This window comes from Trachinotus anak, unplaced genomic scaffold, assembly GCF_046630095.1.
Source record: "Trachinotus anak isolate AG129_WGS33_773 ecotype Australia unplaced genomic scaffold, CSIRO_AGI_Tana_v1 ptg000013l, whole genome shotgun sequence".
Taxonomy (NCBI): Eukaryota; Metazoa; Chordata; class Actinopteri; order Carangiformes; family Carangidae; genus Trachinotus; species Trachinotus anak.
The window spans coordinates 18,069,740-18,089,807 of NW_027273864.1; the positions used below are offsets into that span (position 1 = coordinate 18,069,740).

The window sequence follows — 20,068 nt, forward strand, 5'->3', positions numbered from 1 at the left end:
TATCTTTGTTCATCATAGCAACAACTGTACGTAGGCTCAGTCTTGGGTGTGACCCACCTGGCTCTCCATCGCTGTGATGTGTACGGGGAGGCCTGTGCTGACTGCTGTCTGGCCAGAGACCCGTACTGCGCCTGGGATGGCAAATCCTGCTCAAGATACTCAGCCTCACAGAAGAGGTGAGGATCTGGATAGTGTAGACAATTGCACATGGGTACAGTGCAGTGAAATTCTCTCTCGTGTGCACTGTTTTAGCACATGTGACATTTTTAAAATATGTTGAAGTTAAGCTTTTTATTTTCGTATGTTGATCTGACCCCTCTAGACGGAGCCGTCGACAGGATGTAAAGTACGGCAACCCGATCCGTCAATGCAGAGGTTATAATTCCAATGGTGAGTGTCCGTACTGCACACACACACAATCACACAACCAACACCCCCACACTTATTTTTGTCTATTTGTTATTGGCTTGTCATTCTAATTAATTTCTTACCCACCTCCTGACATCTGTTCTATCTGTCTATCTTGTTCAAATTTTTAATATAATTTTCTATGAAATAATACTGAAAGTATATTTATATACTGTTTCATAGCAAATAAGAATACTCTGGAGACAGTTCAGTATGGGGTGGAGGGAAGCACTACATTTCTGGAGTGCCAGGCCAGGTCTCCTCATGTGTCTCTGAAGTGGCACCTGCAGAAGGAAAACAGCGATAGGAGGAAGGAGGTGAGCAAAGCTTTCACTTTAAAGCCGTTAGCTGCCGGTTAAAGCTCTTTGCGAACATGTTTTTCAAACTGTCATCCTGCTCTTTGCAGATTCGCTCAGAGGGCCGCATCCTGAAAACAGAGCAGGGCCTTCTAATCCGCTCACTGCAGTCCTCTGACAGCGGCATCTACCAGTGCACATCCACAGAGAAAAACTTCAAACACATGCTGGTCAAACTGCAGCTTGTGGTCCTTTCCAGCCGCACAGTCAACAACGTGTTGGTGGAGACAGGCAGCCCAGTCCTGCCTCCACTCCAGTCCAGTGCCTGGACTCCGAGCGCCGGCCAGTATAAGGACCTGCTGACGATTCTGAGCCAGCCGGAGATGGGCCTGATCAACCAGTACTGCCAGGATTACTGGCAGCTTGGAGACGGCAGCCTCGGGGACAACAAAGCCAAAAGCCAGAAGGAGCTGAAGGAGCAGAAGAAGCCTCGCAACCGTCGGCATCATGATGAGCAAACAACTCCAGCTGAGACATGAGAAGCTTGAGACACACCCCATCATCCTCAAACACCCCCATGTCTACCTGTTCACACAACCTCCTAAACACTGCAACCCTCCATTAAGGGGAATGACTCCAGTCAAATGATAGAAAAATCTAATTATCGTAATGGACAAGACAGACACTGCAACCAAAAGCAAAAACATCAAACAGTTTCTATGTAACTGTTAAAAAAAGTACACAATATTTATTGTAGGTTGTAAAAAGTAATTCTTTGTACCTATCTAGAAAACATGTTTTTTGTGAATAGGTAAATCTGTGCAAATATTGTTGTTATTATAATATTATTGTTAGTGTTATTTGTTTATTACAATGTGTTATTATGTTGAGAATATCTTTATGTTTGGTGTTTTTGAGAAACAGCAACAGTAACCCAGGACATTGGACGTATCCACACATGGACAAGGACCGATGGACATGTATTCAGAAACTGTTATAAGCGACCATGTTGGATCACATGACTGCTGGCAGTATTCAGTGTCTAAGCTGGAGGTCGAGTCAGGAAGTTGCTTTTACTTCCCTAAACTCCTTCACCAGAACTCTCTACTGTATATCGGACAGTGTTTTGTTTTGTTTTGTTTTGTTTTTTTTTTTTTTTTACTGCAAGATACAAGTTTGTTGACAAAAAGATGAGGGCATTTCACGGGACATTCATGGATAGAAGAAATGGCCACAGACTGCAGCTGTGACAGCTTGTTACAGCCACACAGTCACATGTGAATGAAAAGCCTCTGTGACGTCTCTCCTTTTTAACGTTGTGGTCCAGCCTGGCCTCAAGTAATGATGCGACATCACTGGTCCCAAATTCTTCCAAAATCTGTTGCTGCCAAGTGTTTGTTTTGTTTATATGTGAATATCACATCTCAATGTTGTATCCTTAACAAACGTGATCTTTGTGATAAGCTGTTTTTTTGTTTTTTTTTTGGGGGGGGGGGCTTTTAATGACACAAAAGCTGAAAATATAACATTGCCTTGTCTTTTCTCTCTTCAGAGATAAGAAATTCCAGCAGGCAGCTATATGTGAGTTTGTGACAGTTTGTGATAAACACTATTAGAGACAAAGCACCTTCTGTTGCCAAATTGGTGATCTTGATAAACAATAAATACTTCACATGTATCTGTGGCATATTATGCAGTATATTCATATAAGAGAGCATGCAGTTTGTATGCTCAAAGGATTTTTTTTTTTTTAGCTCTAAATGAATCCAAAGTTTGCATTCCTGCCAGTTTTATGCTAAATATTGGTTTCACTAAGTGAATATTGTGTTTGGCCACATAACCAGTCTACACTTTGGTTAGATTACAGTGACAAATGTGTTGTTTTTCAGTGCTTTGAGGACTGGCCTCTTTCGTTGGTGCTGTGTTAACTGTTATCAGCTGGTTCACAACAGAGCTTTCAGTCTAGTGCAGTGCCATCCTGCTATAAACCATGCCACAGACTTCATATAAAACTGTTTGTACTGAGCAGCTTCCATACAGTAAAAAATTATGTAAAAAAAAAAAAATTAAAAAAAAAAAAAATGTCACAAGTACAACCACTAACAAGCTGATCACCGCCAAACCTGAAGAGAAACCTGTACCACAATCTTCAGAAGGTGGCTTTTCATCGTGCATGGCATGTACAGTGTATGTATATGGTATTTGTCTAAAATGCTACGTTGCTGTGGATGTCAGTGAATGTCTTTCTCGTCGTGGGAATATGGAAATACTATCAGTGCAAGAAAGATGTGCTCACACCTTTTTAATGGTGTGAAATACTGAAGGTACAGAAAGGTCAGATTGTGATTTTAAATTCTCTCTCTCTCTCTCTCTCTCTCTCTCTCTCTCTCTCTCTCTCTCTCTCTCTCTCTCTATGTCTCTTAGTCTTTCTTCTCTCTCCTCTCTCTAAGAAATGTGCAAAACAAATTTGCATATATTTCAAACATGTGCATCTATTTTATTTTCTCTGTCTGGCAGACTTTGCTCTGGTTCAAAGAGGTAAAGTAATGTATGATATAATGCACAGTTGATGTTATTGTAATGACTTGTAAAAAAATTACTTCTATCTTTTCTTCCTCATCAATGTTGCTGACTAATAAATTAAAGCTCTATATTTTATAATAACACACGTTCTCCTCTGTTTGACAATGGTGGGCACGGTCTGCAGGATTTGAATTATATTGCATTGATTTCAGTGCTCCTTGTGTTACTGGTATTCAGTGGTGGGGAAGCATTCAGATCCTTTACTTAGTAGCAACGCTAAAGTAGTCAAGTAGTCAGTCAGGAAAAGTGGTCAGTGGAGGAACTTTGCCCCTTTGAGGGATTTATTGTTACATATGAGGGATGTCACAATATCAGATTTTCACTACACAATTATTGTGGCCAAAAGAATTCAGATTAACATTATCATTGTGATACTGATAGAATTAAAAAATAAATAAATAATACTAACAATAATGATATCAAATTCATCTTTAACTTTGTTTATTGTGTGCTTTGTTTCTTTTTTATCAATTGAATTAGACTCAAATACAAGTATAGGGAGGCAGAGAGAAAGAGAGAGTCTGTAACTACTGTATAACTGTACAAAAAGAACAATTACACTTAATGGATTGTAAAAAAGGCAACCACATGATATGATAAGCAAAATATCCACAAGGCCTAACATCTTCCATCATGGTTGTCGTCAATACCGGTATATCAACAGCCTTATCACATATTATATCACTAGTGTTATTACTATTTTCTCTTTTTTTATATTATTTTATTATTATATTATTTTACTTACAGTTTTATATTTATATCATATTATTATGATATTAAATCCAGTCTCAATAGTTGTCAAATAAATGTAGTGGAGAAAAAAATACAATAGTTCAATTCAGTTCAGTAGCGCCAAATCATAACCTGCATTATCTCAAGGAACTTCACAGAGTGAGATCAAGACCTTATATAGAAAGTACACATGCATCAGATTTAGGTACTGTACTTGAGTAAATACACAAAGTTATTCCACTACTGCTGCAGCTGTTTTCATTCACAGTTATGAGTCAGGAACTTCATCACTATCAGCTTCTCAACAGAGCATGACGGAGTTGAAGTAATGGAGTTAAGTTTCTGTACAGTTCACTTTTCTAAACAAAAGTGCATGACATAAAAGCAGATGAAAAGAGAACATGTTACTGTGTGTGTAGGAGATTGCAATGCTCACACACAGACCCACTGCACATGGATGCATACATAATTGAAAGTGAGTAGATTAGGATCCCTAACTAGCTCCAGATTGAGGTCAATAAGATCTGTCAGGTGAAACTGCAAAGCCCTTTAAGTACTTCAGAGCTCACCCTTCAGTCTGCAGAACCTCATAAGAAATGTCAGTATGTCTTTCTTCGTGTTTGCACTGGGAGGTGAGGCTCTGATTGTGTATTACATTAACCCCATTAGCTGAGATTCTACACCGTGTAGACACTGATTCTTTTGTTTTAATACAGACTGAAAATGTCTTGTCCCTCTCATCTCACCTCCTTGCAAACTCCAAACATATAAGACCACATTTATTCCCACATTAGATTAAACTTTTATTTGGGTGCTGATGTGGGATGAATCTGTGGCTAACTAAGTTCCCAGATATGTACACCAAACCCTAACACCAAACAATTGAGCTAAATATGTTTCACTTTTAAAGGCACCTAAGAAAAGCATAGAGAGATAAGCACTTGAGCCGGTTCATCTTCCGCTGAGCACAGCAAAGTCCCCCTAAAGGTTAGATCACTCCTACACTGATGTATGTCTACCTCTCCTCACACCTTTCGCTCTGCCCTAAAACACCCCCTGTCCTTGTGCTCCATTGGTCATCTCCAGTCAGGTGGGGAAAAGATGCCCAAAATCCTTTCCTAAGACAGGAAAATACTCCATCATCCTCCAGTGTTTGCTGCAGGCGGTTGACGCATCAGCTGCATAGTTAACGGCACCGCTCAGGCAGTAGGCGATCAGCTGGGACCTACGTCCATTTTTTCCTGACACTTGGCTTTTTGAACAGAGGGGCCCAAGCCGGGAAAACTAGGATGGGGGCTGGAGCGAGCGCCGAGGAGAAACGCTCCAGAGAGCTGGAGAAGAAGCTGAAGGAGGATGCCGACAAGGATGCAAGAACTGTCAAGCTGCTGCTGCTAGGTAAAGACAGTCAGGCTGGCTCAGTGGCTCAACAGCAAACTTCAACATGTGGTTACACATATTCATGGGCTCCATAAGGCCCCATAGTGGGAATTAAGCTTTTTTTTTAAGTATAAGAGGTAGTTAACCTGGCTGTTTGACAGGTTGCTTACTGTTTGTACAGTAAGTGTGGTGTTACTCTTGTTAAAATGTTAGGGATGAGAAGACCAAAGAAAATACCTAGCCCTTGTAGTAATATTTATCAGTTTGTCTCTCTTTTCATTTTTCATACACTTTTCCATACCTCTAATTACTCAACACAAACAAATACTAGTTGTTGTCGATTGAAATATGAGTATTGTTATGGATATGCCTAATTAGTATAAAAATCTTTAAATATTTACCAAACTGCAGAGCCAATGCATTTACACAGGCTGTAATGCAGACACACAGTATATTTGAGTCAAGTAAAGGCTTAATAACCTGTGTCATTGAATTGCTAAGGCACTATAATAATCACTCAACCCAATCCCTTGTTAATCCTGAAACAAGTCCTCCAGCACAAAGGGCTTAACCCTGAAGGACACAGATGCCCTACTGCCCAATGCAGAATTACAGTAGTAGAAGTGCAGTAGTAACTGTAGCATTTAAACACTAAACCTACATACATTGTAAGCAGTAGGTTCTTCAGTATGTTCTGATAAGAATGAGTTGAATTTGTAAATTTAGGTGAAATTCACAAAAAACACAAAAAATGTGTGTATTGTATTTTAAAGCAAAAACATTCACTGCCAAGTACCAGCTTGCAGTACAGTTGGATATAAGCTGTTCTGAAAAGCCATCAGCTTGTTACAGATCTTGTGTCAAACTCAGCTTCATTTGCTTGTGATAATGTAGGTCAGGGACTGGAAAGGTTCCTCCTGATATCAGCTTTGAACAAGATTAGACCTGAAGTAAGAGGTTACCTGTTACCTGATGGGATCCTCTGTGTGATGAATACCTTGAGGTTACCTGCAATTAACAGAAGCCTTCTCTCATACTCATTAAGGAAACACAAATCACTAAAACAATGGTTAAGAAGAAGTTCATTTCATATTTCTCCAAAATACTTGTACTGTTTAGAATAAAAGCATAGTTTTATTATTCAATGCGACTAACAATATTTAATATGTTTTCTTTCTTTCATATAGGTGCTGGAGAATCAGGCAAAAGCACAATTGTCAAACAGATGAAGTAAGAGCTTTGACTTTCCGCTTAAGAAATGTCTGTTTTCTTATCATTCTGAGTGTAAATAACATAGTAAAACTATATTTTCTCAACAGAATTATCCACAAAGATGGTTACTCACTTGAAGAATGCTTGGAGTTCATTTCCATCATCTACAGCAACACCCTGCAGTCAATCATGGCCATTGTGAAGGCCATGAATACACTCAATATTAACTATGGCCACTCTGATCAGCAGGTAATAACAGCTGAGATATACTTCCTTGTATTTGCAAAAAAAAAACGAGCACAGTGTAACTTCTGTGTTGCTGTCCTCTTGCATCCACTGTGCAGGATGATGCCAGGAAACTCATGCACCTTGCAGACACCATTGAGGAAGGCACCATGCCTAAAGAGCTGTCAGACATCATTTTGCGCCTGTGGAAGGACTCTGGCATTCAGGCGTGCTTTGACAGGGCCTCAGAGTACCAACTCAACGACTCCGCTGGATAGTAAGAAATCACCCAAGATGAGATTTAGAATTGTTTCACAGTCTCGTAGTAGTGCTTGTTACTAAATTAATGTTATTTTCATCCTCAGCTACCTGAATGACTTGGAGCGTCTGATCCAACCAGGCTATGTGCCCACTGAGCAGGATGTGCTGCGATCAAGAGTGAAGACCACTGGTATCATTGAGACCCAGTTTGGCCTCAAAGATCTGAATTTCAGGTGAATTGGTGCTGTGTTTCTGAAGAGAATCGCACCAATAACTCATTAGCAGCGTTATTGATGGCAGTCTAAAAGACAATACGCTTCTGTTCCCATGCAGAATGTTTGATGTGGGTGGCCAGAGGTCAGAGAGGAAGAAGTGGATTCACTGCTTCGAAGGTGTGACCTGCATCATCTTCATTGCTGCTTTGAGCGCCTACGACATGGTGCTGGTGGAGGATGATGAAGTGGTATGATAACAGTTATATTACACACTTGATATGCTATACAGTTAGAATCTCATCCTTTTTGGAGAATCCAAAGTCGATATGTTTGAGAGGCTCTTCATTGGGACTTGGTGAATTAAAAACACAACAAAAATATTTTTCTTTCAGAATCGAATGCACGAGAGTCTGCACTTGTTCAACAGTATCTGCAACCACCGCTACTTTGCTACCACCTCCATCGTACTCTTCCTCAACAAGAAAGATGTGTTCACCGAGAAGATCAAGAAAGCTCATCTCAGCATGTGCTTCCCTGAATACGATGGTAAGGTCAAAAATTACAGCAGATTTTAAAATCTTATGACATAGACAACCAATTAAATATCCCCTTTTATCTTGATATCTCATCTTTAAGGACCAAATACCTACGAGGATGCTGGAAACTACATCAAATTGCAGTTTTTGGACCTGAACATGCGCCGAGACGTCAAAGAAATCTACTCTCACATGACCTGTGCCACAGACACAGAGAACGTCAAGTTTGTGTTCGATGCCGTAACTGACATCATCATCAAAGAAAACCTGAAAGATTGCGGTCTCTTCTAAGAGCCCTGCTCAAGGACCCAATGACGGTGAGCAAAAATTATTAAGTATTAAGTATTGATCATTTAAACTACCTGTTGGACCAGCTAACCAGTGTGAATTTCTTTCTTTTTACAGGGTGCTGTTGTCGCCCTGTCACGCTCCACAAAACCCTCCTCAATTAAAACTGAGGACCCAAGATGTCCCCGAAAATAGCCCTTCTCAAACAGGCGAACGCAAAGAAATTAAAAAATCAGTTTGTTGTGTTCAAAACTAAGTTGTAGCTTTGACCGAAGACTTCAGGTCAGCTGAGACCAGAAGACAGCTCAGCTTAAGTCAGAAACTCCTGTGCAGATTTCAGAAGAGTTGAATTGTAGTCAAGCTAACTTTTCTCATGAATCTCCTGAACTTGTCTTTGGAGGGGTACGCAATCTGTAGTTAACACATCAAAAGCTTCTGTCAGCATAAAGTGATTTCTTCTCACATGTACAAATGTGAATAGATGTCAGGCTAATGCATTCTCTCTATGCTCCAGTAACTGGTCAGTATGTACCGCCAAAAAAAAGCAAACAAGATGGCCTCACCACCTGCAGACGCACTTCAACCTCTGTTAGAGATGACACTAGAAACACTACAGAGCAGTTTGAGACACAATTCCAGCAGGTAACACAATTAATTTTTAAGTTAGAAAATGTAACTTTTTTTGCAGTAGTTGAATGGGCCGTTGTATATAACTAAACTGGTTCCTATTGGACAGTTCATGAAGTGCGGTGATACCATGTTGATCTGTAACACCATTGAGTGGTAGATGTAATATACTTCAACTTAAAAATTCTAAAAGTTAACTGATGCTACAGGCCTTTGAGCCCACTGTCCTGTACAGTAACCAATAACTGTAAACCTTGACTAAACCTATTAAAGCTTCTGTAGAAAACTGAGTACTTTTCCATTTTTCACAAATAAAAAGCAACACAGCAACGTCTTGTTCATATTTTGTCATTTATTGATGTCTTTATTTTATACAGATTAAAGGTATAGTTTGAACCATTTTTAGAGATGCACTTATTTGCACTCTTGAGAGTCAGGGGAGAAGATCAATGTTACTTTCATGTCTTTACAGTGAATATGAAGCTAAAGTCAGCAGCCAGTTAGCTTTGTTTAGCACATAGACTGGAACAGGGGTAGAGAGCAAGCCTGGCTCTGTCCAAATTTTAAAAAAACAAAACAAAAAAAAAACATCTACTAGCACCTCAATGTTATACCTCATTTGTTTAATATGTGCCCATGAAAGAAATACTCCAGCACATGATCTGCAACATGCTAGCGGTGATTTGCAACATGAGATAATATCTTTTTCAGTAAATTTTGACATGTTCTGCTAATCAAGCACCATGCTTCTGATCCAAGCATGAGCACCCTGAAAGACTTTTATCTGCAGTTTTGAGCAACAAACATTTGTTGAAACATGACCTTGTCACCGTTTGCAATCTGCATGCAAGCAGTGCTCACAAACTGCTTTTCTGAGAAGGGCCCCAGATTATTATCAAGTGTTATCTGTCTTCTCATCTGACTCTCAGAAAGAAACTAAATCAGCATATTTCCCAAAATGCTGAACTATGATCCGACACAAAGTGGGTGGGGTGATGTCAGCCAATTAGAAAACTCAGAAATGTCTTTGCTATCCCCTGAAGCAGTTTAAACAACACTTGAGAAAATGAACAGCTGTCTCCCAAAGCCAAAGAAGATGCCAGTGAAGTGATGTAATTGAGCCACGCAGCCCGAGGCTCTGCTGAGCTTTACAGACACTGTTCGGTAGAAGATGAAGCAGTCGAGCCGTGCATGAACCAAACATCACAGTTAAGGAGAAAACATTTACTTTTTTGTGTCTTTGGGACATAAATGAATATTCACAGTACAACTGTACTTGAGTTCAGTGCGGTTGTTCTTCAACCTCAGATAAACAAGTTGTAACATTCGCAATATAAATACCTAAGGCTATCCTAAGACATCGTAGGCAACAACATTTCAAGAAAGTTTTATTTTTTTATTTTTTTTACGAAAGCATTCATTGATTTTTGTTTGTCCTTTAAACCCTGAGTTCTCACCACATGTAGTATTAGACGTGATGTGCAATTATGTGAACGAGAAACAGCAAATGACAACTTCCAAGAATAAATCAGAAACTATGCAGGTGAGTCTGTGTACTAAAGGTCTGACAGAAAAATGATGAAAAACAAACAGGTTCTCACTTATTAACATTAAAATACATTTTATGGCTTGTGTTTTTTTTTTAAAAAAAAGTCATAATCAGTGTAAAACTGTACATACACATGGAATGACACCTATTGTGCAATATCAACAGTGGCCTTAAAAAAAATACTCAATGACAATGTTAACCACAACTAATATGCACTGTACAGCATCCACAAAGACCAAGACCATTTGAAGGCACTTTAAAACAGCAAGAGTCCTCCAGAACCCTTCTCTCAAACACAGTCATGGCACATCTGTTTGCCCTTTTGTAAGACATCGAGTAACTAGACGCCTCTGAGATGAACACTTGAGTTTTCATCTGTACTGTCAGATACTGTGTTAACAGCCAACAGGCAGGAAGCAGTTTGGGTTCATGTTGTCTGTTACTCCCTGTTAAGTTTTACTTGACAAATGTGCAAAACAAAAGCAAGACAGAAGCTAAATTCTAAAATTGTTGCAATACGATTAATCTTGTTCAAGAAAAAGAGGAATTATGTAGAATGAGAGAGACATGACAGCTGTTTCATCATTTTTGAAAACCAGCCTCAAGCCTATACAGTTCCTGCAGGCACCATCTAAAACATGGTACAACAAGAAGCAAGAAGCAGAGTTTTACAGAGTGTGCATAAGTCATGTGCAGCCCTTATGTAAAAGCACTGATCTAGTCAAGTGAATCAACTGTAAAGAGGCACTAATCATCATGTTCAGACAAAAAAGTTTTAGAGGTGAGTTTTTATAGGCTATACATTTACATATGTGTGGCTTGATGGCACTGTTCCCATAAACACATTATGATTCACAGCTTAGCTGTAATTTCAACACATACACACAATGTATACACACACTCATACCTGAACACACACCTGAACAGACTTTTTTTTGCTCCACAGAAACACACCAGTTATTCTAAAACCACAATCTCAATTCATCACCAGCCAAAAAGTAATGAAGCATGACTCCTCATTTTCCAGCAGAATAGTTGTTCGCCTTTGTCGACTACCTGTCCACGCACCAAGGAGCAAAAAACACCCACACGCACTTTAAATTAATGCAGCAAGTAATCAAACTGCTTTCTCAGGTTTCCTTTAGTGTTGGTTTACTGTCTGGATCCTGAGCAGTGGGACGAGAACAGATGGGACGAGAATTTTGACCAACAGTGGATCTTCTAACCTCACTGCATCTGCACCACAGGAGGTGTACTGAAGGCCACTTCATGCCAGTGTCACCACATGCATCCTCTTACTCAGAAGAGTCCTACCATATGATCGATCTGCCTCATGTAGACACTCTTTAATGGCAGAGTGTACCGTCGCTCCTCTGGGATCCTGTTACACTGCAGAATGAAAGCAAAGGAAGAAAGACGTGACTCTATGACAGTGAGAGGTTTTTTTTTTAACTGAAAACGGTGAACAGAGACTTGCGCTTGGGCAAGGATGATGGCCTTACATTGCTGATGTTGCTCGGAGGTGGCCGGGTGTTTGGCTCTCTCTCTGCCAGCGCTCCCTCCTCGCATGGAAACAAGTCATTCCACTGTTTCTCCCTGAAGCGCTTGTCTATAGGCACGACGTGGCCCTCTGTGGTGAAGATGTACTTGTTATCCGATTTGTGAAGTGGGTTGTCCTCATCAAACAGCTGCAACAGAAGAGAAAAAACCTTTATTTATATGACAGTATGGACAAAGCTGAGCCAAACGTGGGCCTGAATTTTATTCTGACGATGGCTCGGTGACTTCAACAAAATGAAAAAAGATCTTTGATTGAATACCTTGTAACAAGATTTAAAGAGTAATTAATGGTGTTTTTAATGCTTCATTTAAGCCATTTATTAAGCAAAAATGCTAACTATTTGTAGTTCCCAGCTTCTCAAATGTTTGAATTTGCTGCTTTTCTCTTTTTGTTATCACTGTAAATTAAATAACTCTGGGTTTGCAACCACTGGTGTGAAAAAAACCTGTAATTTAAGGGTTTAAGGGTTTAAAGTGTCATTTAGCCATAGAGAATTCTGATGTGCATTTTTCACAATTTTCTACTAAATTAACTACATTAGTTGCAGCAATTATTTGTATCAGTTAAGCGCATTCTAGTCTTTAAATCCAGGTAAAGATAACATTTCTGTTGTTACAATTATCAAAGCTTTACAGCTTATCTAGTAACATATTATATTTTCATATCATACCATCACATCCATATATAACGTAGCTCTATCTCTGACATGCTCAGGTTGTAACTTACCAGGTAAAGGTATTTGCAGGTCTCACTGAGGAAGAAGCTCTCCATGCGATCCTCTTTGGATTTGTCCACAACGTGGTGGAGAGTGGCGTACCCACATCTGCAAATAACACAGCTCGGCTCAGCTCAGAGTAGACACAGCAAAGCATTGGAAAACTCTAAAAGAAAAAGGTATAATGCATGATCCACACCTGACTTTGGCATTTTTCTCAAGGCTCTGAAGAATATCCATTCCAACATGCAAATAAAAAGGATTTTTGGTCGCCTGTGGGAAGTGAAGAAGAAAGAAGTACCTCCTGAGTAAAAGATAGCAGTCATCAGCAAACAACACCATCAAATCCGTGTCGCAACAAGTCAGTATTGTTACCTGGTACAGCAGATAGGTTGACTCCACCAGCTCTGGCCTTAAAGGGTAGAAGAGCACATCAGGAGCCTGCAGCTGCCAGTTGTATCTCTCTGGCAAAGCTCCAAAGCGCTTCCAGATGGCATAGTAGAAGGCATGCAGGCAAATGGCATTATCTACATCACCATTCAGCACCTACGATACAGAGTTGTAGAGCCTTACTTCCACATTTTTTTACACTTTTGTATAAAATCTCATTCAGCTGAAAGTGCATTATCTGACCTGTAGCCCAGGAAAGAAAGCCTGAAGGGAGTCAATCCAGGTGTTCATGATCTCACCACTGAACATGTTCACATTAACATAGAGAGGTGGGTCACCCTCTCCTTCATTGCAGGACTCTCTCCTGAAAAGAAGCAAGCAGACAGGTTTAAAATATGTCACACAAACCCATGCATTTCAAAACAACAAATGCAACAAAAGCAACCACAATCCAAACACATTATTTTGCTGAACTCCCCAGCTAAACTGGAATAGCTAGGATGCAATGTGTTTTGCTCAAGACTTATTAGTGGTTGCTGAAGAGGAGTAAAAAGTTACAATTCCATCATAACAGCCACAAGCCTCAAAGTTCAGCTTTCCACATCCTTCAAATAATACTGGAAATCGTCAGCAATTTTAATTCCTCTTCGTCTGGCCAAGCGAGTCATTTACATAGTTGTTTAAGTTTCATTTTTCAAGTGGGGCGCAACCTCATGTGAAGTTCCCTAATGCTGCCAAGTTACTTTTACCCAAATGCAAACAATCTGCTGTGTCACCATGAGACTCACCCTCTCCGCAGGTGGTTCTGTATGCTCTCATAAGCAGCTTGAAACATCCTGTAGTCCTCTTTTTCACCAAAAAGGATGTATGATTTGAGCAAATACTCATAGAAAGAGTCCATGCCAGCTCCAAGACCACTCTGCTTTCCAACCCACTGGCCTGTCTGGATATTAACTACATTCCCTTTAGGACAGAAATCACAGAAAGTTGACAGATGAACTGTAGTCCAATATTTACATGATGTAACCTTTATTATATTGGGAAGAAATTGACTTAAATCAAAAAAACTAAAAATTAAAAAGCATGTGAAAAAAAGAAATCCATAAAGAATCAGGAAGTGTTTTTACAAAACTACAGCACGCAGCTGTACATACCTAACAGACCGGTTTCATTGCTTCTCAGGTTCCACAGAGCTCTGACAGCTCGTCTGGCCACCCACTCAAATGTGGAATCGCCTATCAAGCGGCTCAATATCCCAAACTCCACCAATAGGGACCCAGCTCCTGCAGTGCAAGTCTCATTGATACTATCAGGCGGGACACCAGTCTTCAGGTTCACCTGCATGAAAGGTACAGATGAGAAAGGCTGCTGGTTGATATTTTACCCATTACAGTAGGGTTTGTAGGATGTCATCCGGTTTCACTCACATGAGAACAGTACAATACGCAGTGCTGTAACTGTTTGAATAGCTTGTGTGTATAGTAGCCGGTTTCTTGTAAAATGTACCTCTATAACAACCTTTTCCAACTTGTGGCCCACTTGAAAATCTCAAAAATGTTGGCGGCCCACATCCGACCCCATAACAATACACAAGCCAAGTAACATGTTCTCAGAGCACTTTTTATTTTAACGATAACGATCAAACATTCAGGAACCGAACTGAAATCAGGGGAAGCTCAACTTTTCTTTTGTGTTTGACAGTGGAGAGATCACTGGTGGAATCACCTTCCTTTTAACTCTGTTGCTAACCAGCTATCCATACTGGTTAGCAACTCCAGGTTTTTTCTGTGGACGTCATCTTTCAGTACACATTCAAACTGAGATAGGAAACAAGTGTACGACGTGGTGCAGCCAGCGTCAACATAAAAATTCCAATCATTGGCTTATCACAGTGACAGGTCTTAATACGAGGGAAAAAAAGGTGGCTAGGGGTTTTTCAACAATTTTAACGCTTTTAAAGATCATTTCATTTTAAAACATTTAAAAACATTATCTGAATTTTTATTTTCTTTTAAAATTACATCTTTTCACCAAAATTGTACTGTGGTGCAAATGATTGTCAGCCCGCTTGTAAAAACCTTCACGGCCCACAGGTTGGGAGCCACTGCTCTTTAACTATAACTAACAACAGTGCGACTCACCCTGGGGTAAGGAATGCCTGTGCTGGTGTTCTCAAAGGCCGGCAGCAGGCGGACAGCCAAGTCATGAGCCAAGTGAAGCAGCTCATTATCGTAACCTTCAAAGCCCACTTTGCCAAACGGATGTTTTGGGTCAGTCAGCAGGATGTGAGCTGAAATAAGGCTTCCCAGGATCCTTCAAAGAAAAAAGTGTATGTAATAAATTAACATCATAATTAGGGCCTTCACAATTAAATTTGATCAGGTGGAAAACTAATACCTGCCTTACTTCTGTGCTTGTTTTGCTTTAAAGATTTGTGCATTTTGTTCAGAGAGTCAGTTTATTTAGTATATTAGGAGAGAAAATCAGTCATCCAGGCTTTCTGTCTTGAAACGTCCCCTCTTTGAAATATTAAGAATTCTGAGGTTGTTGTCTACTGGGATATATATGAAATACCTACAAAGGAAATACGGCTCTGCTAAACCATGTTTATACACTTTTAGCTTCGGAATTTAGCCTGATCAGTTGCTGGATCAACAGAAAACTGCAAAAGCTGTTTCATTCTGTGTTTGGCACTGTACCTGATGTTTGCCTCAAAAACTTGCACAGTTGAGTCCTTGTCAAAAGATACAGTATCTATAACCAGCTTGACGGCTCTCTGGAACTCTGTCACATTGCCAAGCACCTGCAGAGAAATACCAAATTATATCACCACAGTTTATCTACACGCTTCTTTGGCTGCATAATTATGGCTTTCAGTTTCATCGTTATAGATCGCAACTATTGCACAGAAACTTTGTCCACTCACGCTTTCATAAAGGAAACAGTCTAGTGTAATAAATGACTACATTTGTTTATGTACAGAGATTCTTGCGGTGCCTTCATTCTTCTAACCAACCGTTGTCACTGAAGAGTGTTGGAGACAAGAAGAGCTAAAGAAGACACCTTGGACTGTTTACGTCAGAGCTAACACACACTCATACCAAGAGGCAGTTTAGAAAATCTACCCTGCTCTTACCTCATTGTGCAGGGGAGGTTTTGAGAGTGGCAGAAAACCCACAAACTACAACAGAGGAAGTGTAAACCACTGTACCACTGTGCGCATGAATGTAGTGCGAAACACTGCTTTTGGAAGAACATAATATGTGCCTTCTGCTAATCTGCAGATAAACTATTACAATCAATCTTGCACTGATCCTGTTTTGGTATTTCCAACTTTGTCTCTACAGGAGTCATGAGAAAGGAAAACCCAGACAGAGTAAATGATTGTAACTTACCAATAGAGTGTCTAAGGTGTCAATCAGTGTCAGGGAGTAGTTCCCCAAGACGTCGTTTATGTTGATGTTTGATCTGAAATGAAAGCAGTGAGACAGATGGAGTGGTGTCATTCAAACGTTGGACAAAGAATCAACAGATCCCACAACTAAAGGCAAATTTTATATCCAACGGCAAAGTGGAGTGTTGTGCTGTAAGTGTAAAATCTTGTATTAGCAGACGGGACAGACAGAACAACAGAAATATCACATTCAATTCAGGATCTGTTAGAATATTTAAAAAAAAACCCACCAAAGTTGATCTGAAGACAAGTGGTGGTTGTTCTGCGGTTGCTCTAACCTCACGTCTTTTATTTTTTCTCTATTATTCACTTCAGACAATGACTGTATCATAAATACTACTATCATAAGTACTACTTTACAGACGAACGGGAAAACGGTTAACCATGAAAGTCTCAGATAACTGTATAGAGAGTGACACTGTTGTTTGATGACACACCCAGATCAGTCAGAATGCTCTTTTACATCTTGCATTTCACTTTCTATGTTCTCCGGAGGGTAATAAAATGCACAGATGTTAAAGCTATACAAATGCACACGAAAGCAGACGTAGCACAAATGTCTCAGAGAAACTGAAAGACTAAAAGCATTTCAATTAATTTGGGTAGGCCAACACTTCTTACACTTGCTGGATTAGATTACAGACATAGATACATTAATGGTGTTGAGATCTATGACTGTGTAATATGGTGCAGATACAGATAATGATAATAGATCACAAATGTGTAGGATTGTTTGGCAGAGGTTTGCGCTCTACTGAGTGCCATTCTTGTTTTCATTATCGATTAAGCTGGCAATTAATTTTTTCATAGATTGTTTGGTCTGCAAACATCGTAAAAAATTAAAATATGCCCAAACTTGTTGAGTTGATTGTGATGTCTTCAAATGTGATGTTTTGTCTGACCTAAACTCCAAATAACCAAAAATATTTACTTTACAATGACAAATGACAAAAAAAAGTGGGAAAATCATCTCATTTGAGAGGCTGGGATCACAATACAACTGTTTCAGGTTTTTGCTTCAAAAATGATTTAAAACGATTATTGAATAGTTGCTGATTATTACCAGTGGCGAAAGTGCAGCTGGTAGTTGTTTTCACCTTGTGAGTTTGTGTGTGTGATCATGGCAAGGTGTGGTCCTAGAGATATCTACTATAGCAGGAACTACCACAGAGGTGATTTGAGTGCTTTTCCAGGTGCAGGTCTGTCTGTAAAAAGATTTTGTCACTGTGATAGTGTCGCAACCTTGCAAGATACAGCCATGAAACTTTGCAGGTATGTAGTTGAGATCAAATTGAAAGCAGAGGTCGAAGATAGGTGTGGTCTGACCCATGAGTACTGAGTAGTCATGTAAAAATGTATTAATGACTAATCATTGGGTGGAACGTCAACATGTTGATGGGTTTCGCGGTTGTGTGATTGCATTGCAAGATGGGTTTTACTGATGATCGACTGATCAATTAATCAAGTAATCATTTTTGCTTCAAAGCAGACAAAAGGAAAAGAATGTTGCTGATCGTTATTGTCTGTTAAATCTGAAGAGTTTGAGCCCTCATCATTTTTTTCCCTCTACCTTCATTGTGTTACAAATTCACATGATGTGTCACAGCTTCCTAATGTGACAAAACACCCTGACAGCCCATCAAGACCCTCTAAGTTGTACCTGGATCCTAGTCAGGGACCTGTCCAATGCAAAGGTGTATGACCCACAGCCTGCTCAGCACTGAGCAGCACTGAGAGCCGCATGATTGCACCACCAGCCAATTTGATTACAAACTGAATGCAAATAGAGTGGTTTGCAGGTTACATTTAAGATGTAAATTGCCGTCCAGCAGTGTGCACGTTTTTGAATGACTTACGGATTTAGCACGTCTGGTCCCCTCCCCTCACAGTCAATGGGATTCAGCTCGTCCTCGGGAAAGGCATATTTCATGTAATTGTCATATCCAAAGTAGAACATTTCTTTGGCCATGTCCTTCATTTTTGCTTTCAGTGCGTCGGGAAAGGAGCTGTACCTCCGGACGTACTCGTCCTTGTTGCCATCGAAGAAGCTCAGGTAGGATCTCTTGGGTGACTCCTCTCCAACCTTTGCACAGGTGGTCGCCGTCTCTTCATATTTGTGGCCTTGTATTCGTCGAGACCACGAGTTGCCCGCTTGGTCGGTCCCCTGCTCCTCCTTGAATAACAAGTCCAATTTGTGCAAATTAAAACTGAGATGGAAGTTGAACCCCCAGCTAACGTTAGGTCCCAGTCCAAAGGCTAGCCACAATACACAACTGAGGGAGAGTCTCAGTACGACTAGACCAACTACTATTGACCTCCATTGCATCTTTGCCCCGGTTCGATCTTACAACGCATAATTTTAAGCCCACACACCATCAGGGGAGATGAACGAATGAGAAATCCTCCGTTTGTCAGGCTAAACTACAAGCACAGAAACGCTGTAGTGATTCCGCTTCACACGCTTCCTGTCAACAAACCAGCCCCTCCCAGATCCTGGAGTTTGATTGGTCGTTTCCTTGTGTCGTCATTCGCACGGTGACGCACATTCGTCCAGTGATTGGCTGCAGAGCTGACAATCACCTTGTTGCGTTTCGTGGCAATCCTGACGTGTCTTAATTTAAGTTCTGCGCCAATTGAAAATAGACACAAGAGTGAAGTGATTAGTGGCGCAGAGTTTCTGTTCAAATTTACAATTCAGAAGATATTTAGTCTGTCCTATTAGAAATATTGGTACCACTTTGTAGTTAGACCCCAGTGATCTCTTTATTGATTATTAAACAATTAACTTCACCTTTATGGGTCACGATAAGGCATAAATAACAACGCTCGGGTTGACAGGTTGTCAAACATCCCTGTCATTGATTGCGCTGTTTGACCTCTTATTGAAAAAGGCTGCAGAGAATCTGGACCAAAACCCATTTATTTTACAATAACTTTTACAAGTCGAGATGGATTACGTCTTTTTAGACTGTGTGAACCTATATAAAGATTAAGATTAAGATAGCCTTTATTAGTCCCACAGTGGGGAAATTTGCAGTGTTACAGCAGCAGTGTGGACAGTGCAAGAGAAGGAAAAAAAAACTGTAAAGGTCAGTATCAAGTGCTTAAGAAAAAGATAAAAAGATAAATAGGAAAAAAAGATTTCATTGGTTTATAACTGACCTATAAAGTATTAGTAGGTATTAATGCAACATTGCATTAGTTACAACTTATAAACCTTGTATAAAGGCTGCCTTACCAAAAAGTGATCCTGAACTATTAAATGACTGTTGACTGATGTGCTTAGTATTTTCCCGAGGGTTTTAACAGAATTCTGTGGGTTTTCCCACAGAGATTTACAGCAGAGGGGTGCCACTGAACTGAAACTGGCCACCACTAACAGTACAAAAATGAATTCCCAGTAATAACAGAAGACATTAATCTGTAGGGTAAAGCAGCAGAAATGCGTAAATTCCTAATACTAATAACAGGTGCAACAAAACGTGTAGGAGTGTCACTTTCTGTACACACCCTCAGTCATAACAATAGGTCTAATCCGGCCAAATGAAAACACCTGTGCATGTGTAACGCAGGTCTTTAAACATCCTATTAAAAATATCCAGGAAAAAGTAAATAGGTTTTGACAATGAAATGAGCTCA

General features: G+C 40.0%; 3 protein-coding genes across 5 annotated transcripts in view; 2 read left to right on the forward strand and 1 right to left on the reverse strand.

Annotated features, from left to right (window-relative positions):
* The window catches only part of sema3fa (sema domain, immunoglobulin domain (Ig), short basic domain, secreted, (semaphorin) 3Fa), a 50,265-nt gene extending 47,479 nt beyond the window's left edge, over window positions 1–2,786 (forward strand). For all 3 annotated transcript variants that reach the window (XM_071493457.1, XM_071493458.1, XM_071493459.1), the window contains 4 exons: window positions 19–176; window positions 323–390; window positions 592–725; window positions 815–2,786. In XM_071493457.1, the coding sequence (XP_071349558.1) occupies window positions 19–176; window positions 323–390; window positions 592–725; window positions 815–1,243 (789 nt within the window). In that variant the 3' untranslated portion in view covers window positions 1,244–2,786. The remainder of the gene's footprint in view (window positions 1–18; window positions 177–322; window positions 391–591; window positions 726–814) is intronic.
* Window positions 2,787–5,172: 2,386 nt separating this feature from the next.
* On the forward strand, window positions 5,173–9,090 carry gnat1 (guanine nucleotide binding protein (G protein), alpha transducing activity polypeptide 1). Its single transcript, XM_071493461.1, has 9 exons — window positions 5,173–5,414; window positions 6,584–6,626; window positions 6,716–6,857; window positions 6,953–7,110; window positions 7,199–7,327; window positions 7,428–7,557; window positions 7,702–7,855; window positions 7,946–8,162; window positions 8,251–9,090. The coding sequence occupies exons 1-8, from the start codon at window positions 5,309–5,311 to the stop codon at window positions 8,134–8,136; spliced, it is 1,053 nt and encodes a 350-aa protein (XP_071349562.1). The 5' UTR covers window positions 5,173–5,308; the 3' UTR covers window positions 8,137–8,162; window positions 8,251–9,090.
* Window positions 9,091–9,092: 2 nt separating this feature from the next.
* edem1 (ER degradation enhancer, mannosidase alpha-like 1) lies at window positions 9,093–18,906 on the reverse strand. Its single transcript, XM_071493460.1, has 12 exons — window positions 18,286–18,906; window positions 16,371–16,443; window positions 15,675–15,778; window positions 15,117–15,288; window positions 14,130–14,313; window positions 13,764–13,938; window positions 13,219–13,339; window positions 12,961–13,131; window positions 12,785–12,858; window positions 12,597–12,693; window positions 11,812–11,997; window positions 9,093–11,698 (listed from the first exon to the last, which is right to left on the reverse strand). Exons 1-12 carry the CDS (start codon window positions 18,753–18,755, stop codon window positions 11,609–11,611), a joined length of 1,917 nt encoding a protein of 638 aa, XP_071349561.1. The 5' UTR covers window positions 18,756–18,906; the 3' UTR covers window positions 9,093–11,608.
* Between the last annotated feature and the right edge of the window lie 1,162 nt (window positions 18,907–20,068).

Coding starts and splice junctions, on each gene's coding strand:
- edem1 (XM_071493460.1), bottom strand. CDS start 18,755: ATGCAATGGAGGTCAATAGTAGTTGGTCTAGTCGTACTGAGACTCTCC. Junction 12,859..12,960: donor CAACCTATCTGCTGTACCAG/GTAACAATACTG, acceptor CACTTCCCACAG/GCGACCAAAAATCCTTTTTA. Junction 11,998..12,596: donor CCTGCAAATACCTTTACCTG/GTAAGTTACAAC, acceptor CTTCTGTTGCAG/CTGTTTGATGAGGACAACCC.
- gnat1 (XM_071493461.1), top strand. CDS start 5,309: ATGGGGGCTGGAGCGAGCGCCGAGGAGAAACGCTCCAGAGAGCTGGAG. Junction 5,415..6,583: donor TGTCAAGCTGCTGCTGCTAG/GTAAAGACAGTC, acceptor TCTTTCATATAG/GTGCTGGAGAATCAGGCAAA. Junction 7,111..7,198: donor CTCAACGACTCCGCTGGATA/GTAAGAAATCAC, acceptor TTTCATCCTCAG/CTACCTGAATGACTTGGAGC.